At 33.5% G+C, this 4978-nt stretch overlaps 1 protein-coding gene across 1 annotated transcript; it reads left to right on the top strand.

The window, feature by feature from the left end:
• Nucleotides 1-209: 209 nt before the first annotated feature.
• LOC110997639 (lipase 3-like) lies at nt 210-2006 on the top strand. The gene has a single exon (XM_022265884.2). It carries the CDS (start codon nt 244-246, stop codon nt 1741-1743), a length of 1500 nt encoding a protein of 499 aa, XP_022121576.2. The 5' UTR covers nt 210-243; the 3' UTR covers nt 1744-2006.
• The last annotated feature ends 2972 nt before the right edge of the window (nt 2007-4978 follow it).

Raw genomic sequence — 4978 nt, 5'->3', positions numbered from 1 at the left:
TTGTTAACTTACTATTTAGGTACGTGGAAGTCGCAGAACGACGGCCCATTGTTTGTATCTTTAAAATGGAATAAATATAAATATTTCTCGTAAACATTAGAATATCAATAGACACACTAATCATTTAAATTATTCAGACTAGCCGAATACTATCAGGGTGACGTCATGACCCCAGGTCAATGGGGAATAACATATTCATATATTCAAGGCAATTTTGTACTCAGTCCGCGATAATTTCGTAACATGCACGTGCGAGAGTATTTACACAGTTTTCTTATAATCGCCGCATTTAATTTGAACCATGCTAACAACTCGACTGGTCAGAAAAACATAAAACAATATTTCGAACAAACATCTGAAGACATGAAGGCTTTTTTCGAAAAACAGAAGTACCGGGTTGAGAAGGCACTCAACTCTGGTTATATGGAAGCAGTAAAAGTGACGGATTCAGTTAGCAATTTTGTTGAAAATCAACAGCGAAAAATAAGCATGGACATCAATAGTTACGTCGAAAGTGTTAAAGAGAGTGGCAGAAAAGCTGCCGATTCGTGGTCCTATTTACCCATAGAAGAGCCGGGAGCGCGTATGGAACAACCTGACTTGATTTCGTCAGTTCCAGCCACAATCGTACGAAATGGTTACATTTGTGAGACACACACAGTCGTATCTCAAGGGTACATACTGAACATACATAGAATACCGCATGCAAAGGGAACCAAAAATGTGTCAAAGAAAACAATACTTTTACAGCATGGCTTGTTTGCTAGTTCAGCGGATTGGATTCTTAATGGACCAGAAAAAGGGCTCGCATACGTTCTAGCTGATGCTGGGTATGATGTCTGGATGTCAAATGTGCGAGGAAATAAATACTCAAGAGAACACGCCTGGCTTAAAACTAGTTCTAAATCATATTGGAACTTTTCATGGCATGATATCGCTCTGTACGATATTCCGTCTATCATAGATTATATTACTACTATGAAGGGAGATGCAGAAGTAACATACATTGGACATTCCATGGGTACGACCATTTTATTCGCGATGCTGACTTTGAGACCGGAATATAACTCCAAGTTGAAGGCGGCCTTTGCATTAGCGCCGGTCGTATTTTTGTCTGATGTCAAATCCCCTATGAAATCACTAGCGCCCATCGCGAGTAACGTAGCTTATATGGAAATGTTGTATGGTTCGCATGAGTTTTTACCAAAGAAATCAGCCTTAGGAAGAATATCAAGTTCCTGTGACGCAGAGAATATGGAATCTTTAGCGTGTAAAAATGTGATTTTTTATATCTGTGGTTACAACGAGAAACAGTTTAATAAGACGTTATTGCCTGTATTCATGAAAAACCTGGGCACTGGCACGTCTTGGAAAACGGCCGTTCATTTTGCGCAAGAGGTCATGGCGGGTGGAAAATTTCAGCAGTTTGACTATGGATCAAACAATCAAAGAGTGTACGATTCTGATACCCCACCTGAATACGACCTAAGTAAAATAACACTACCCATTACATTGATATGGGCCGAAAATGATTTACTATCGAGTGAGACAGATGTAAAATCCCTGTATGAGAAGTTGCCGACAACAACAAAGATATATAAAATACCCGATCCAAATTTCAATCATTTAGACTACTTATGGGCTATAGACGCTCCCAAATTATTGAATGATAAAGTAATGGAATATTTAAATGATGTTTATACAGAATCAAGCGGCCTATTTACGTTTAATATTGGTAAATAAATTGTTATAAAAAATCACAACAATTGTGTATAAAATATTTTGTATCATATTATTATATTCTATATAATAGTTATATTGGTAATTGTCTATGACGTGTATTGTATTACGCTAGCACATACATATGTTTCGACAACTTAATTTTTTGCTTACTATCTATGAATCTACACATGAGATTTTCTTAAGTTGTATTTTAAAAGAGATACGCCAAAACAGCTTTATTAAATATAATTCCTGCGCTTATTGTAAATATATTTTAGTTAAATTAAGTGCTGTTTCTGTAAATTGTGTTTATAATTGTAATTATATACTTAACTTTACTAGAGTTGTTTATTTATTAGCCACATAATAATTTAATGAAATAATAAATCTTCTAAGAAATGATACTCATTAAAGAGCAGCCGGGGGGAAATCAAATGTTTGTTAAGGGAAATCTACTCACATTAGAAAACATTAATTATACACAACAACATTCTCACTTACAACGAACTTTTAAATTAGATATTTCATCATTTTTAATGATGCGCCAAAAGATTTATTAATTCGTAGTGACTATAAAAAAGATATCGTTTGAAACAATAATCAAAACTTGATTTATTTTTTTTAAATCTCATCTGCTTAAAATTTATGTACCAAAAGCTGTTTTAAGTTGTATAATGAAAATAATATATTAAACATAATGTAATTCTAAAAAATTTTGAATTCATTCAAACATTTGGAGAAATCTCTTTATTTTCTAGTGAAAACTGTAATTTATCGTGCGGCTAGAAATTCAGGTCGTTACATAAATTTTAGACTAAATCTCAGGCGCCATTCGATGCGTTTGTTTTTTATCACCAACAGTTTGCGAGTAGATTTTTGAAAATTCGTGAAATGCCTTTCTACGATATATTGCAACGATTTAATGAAACCGTTCTTAGGCCATTACCGTGTCCCACCCGAACATTATTGCTTCATTTTACTCCTACTTGAATTATTGCCCAATTCATGACTTTCATACTTACATATACTATTTTTCGTTCATTTATTCAATGTTATTACATCTATATATCATACTATATAGGTTAAATTACAAACTCAGTAATCCAAAATGTATGACCATTTGGTATACAGAAACGTGAAAGCAAACAATTAGGTATCAGGGGATTAGTTACCACATAGGCACTTAACAATAATTTCTTTAAAATTAATTGTACACTACTGTGTGTAACAGTATTGTTTAATCCCTTATAAACACGATGAATTCGAAAGAACCTGCCTAGGTTATGCCTAGGAAAGGTTGTTTTTGCAGACGGGGTTTTTGGAAAATGTTGCTGATTTTGAGAATAAGTAAGGAACGACAATGTTAAACATGAACGTAACACCGGCTAAAGATCTCCGATCGCACATTGATAGCATATTAAATTTAAAAAATATAGAAACAAGTAATAAAAATGAATACTTCGATTTCAATGTCATTATGTAGGTGTAGGTATAGCCCATCTCCTACCTCCTATCTAGTGTAGGCTGCACTCAAGGTTTTTGAGAGTAACTTGACGTTGATGTCCCGGTAGAATGCGATAGCGACCCCGGATCCTCTGTAACGCGGCGTGTAGGAACTTCTCGAAGTGGTTTAGTGGGTATTGTTCACCCACTCTCTTAATACCAGGGATTTATGTGTGGGTCGAGTCCCACATACCGCAGGCTCGTTTACATTATATAAAAAAATGGAATTATCATAGCATTGTTCAGACTCAGTTATCACACTGACTTAACCGATATTTACTTCAGAGAAATAGAAGACATTCACAAATGGCTATAAAGAAGATTTTATTTAAAATAATTTTAATATTAGGTAAGTGATGACTAGATTTCTTGGAAATGCTTGGGCGATAATTTGATTGCATATTTTAGGAAACAGCTAGCGAGGAGTGGTATTAATTTGACGTTTTCAATTGAATCCTGACTACAAAGCGAATTAGATATTTGAACCATTACTAAAAGTTAATAATGCCAGAGGCACAATATTGTAAATTAATAACGTTTCTGTGAGCTTTAAATGTATCTCAATACTAGTAGGTGGCTGTGACTTCTTTCAATTATATGGTTTCTGTAAAATAAATGTAAATTTACACATTTTATAACATACTTTTTTTTAACTATAAGACATATATTACTTACACACAAGCAAACTAAATAAAGATATTCACAATATTCTTAACCTACATTATAATACTAATGAAATATTGATACATAGAAAATTAAAACAGAATTTTTTTTTATGTATCACAATACATCGAAGTACTGCCAGCATTAAAGGTAGCCATAGGGACCTAACATTGTTTTTTATTATCAATTTATAATTATTATTACTATATAGGTTAAGTACCTATATTTTGAATATCCTTAGAAATTATATTAGTTTCATACTATCAATAATTTTACATTCATGTTGATTTAATAAAAGAAAACATAAATTGTCATATTTTAATTAAATTAAAATACGAAAATTCATTGAAAATGCTTGCCCATAGTTACCCAATCTGCAGCTTACTACGTCGACGAAAAAATCAACCAAAGCCAAGTTTGAAACTCCAATTCAACTCGCTAGTGGAATGCACTAAATTTTAATTTCTCGAATCTGCGCCTAGAACTGTCTGACTGTGGTCTACTGAATTCAAAGGCTGTGGTGCAAAATAGAAATATAAAATTAGCACTTCTTAGCTAGTTGTTAGTAAGTATATAGTAGATATAGTCGACAAAAGTCAAGATCCTACCTACGATTCTATTTGGCATGCAGAGTGTCCATGGGCAGCTGTATCGCTTAAGTTGAGTCTGCTCTTTTGCTCATGTTCTATTAAAAAAAACCATTTCATTATTGGGCAATCGGGTGAAGGGTGAATATTAAGAACAACAGACATAGTTTCAGAATAAATTGGAGCTAAGAAATACTTCTAACAACAGGGTAATGATATGTCTCTCGTCGATTTTTGTTATCAGATATTGGTTTTATTAATTTTAAAGTACTTAGACAAAATATATTTTCTTATATATATTTGAAAATGAACCGCTAAGAGTCAATAACTTGCACCGACACGTCACATTGCAGTGTCATCAGTCAGGATTATCCGGCTCCGTTAAACGGTTTCCCGGATATTACCGTGTCCGGTCATATCCGGTTCCTATGATTTATTATTTTTTCACTAGCGCCATCACTTCTCTGATTCATGGACATTCTCATAATTACATTGGAACCAAT

This window comes from Pieris rapae, chromosome 17 (genome assembly GCF_905147795.1).
Source record: "Pieris rapae chromosome 17, ilPieRapa1.1, whole genome shotgun sequence".
Lineage (NCBI taxonomy): Eukaryota > Metazoa > Arthropoda > Insecta > Lepidoptera > Pieridae > Pieris > Pieris rapae.
This window is presented reverse-complemented; position numbering and strand designations above follow the sequence as displayed.

Coding starts and splice junctions, on each gene's coding strand:
- LOC110997639 (XM_022265884.2), top strand. CDS start 244: ATGCACGTGCGAGAGTATTTACACAGTTTTCTTATAATCGCCGCATTT.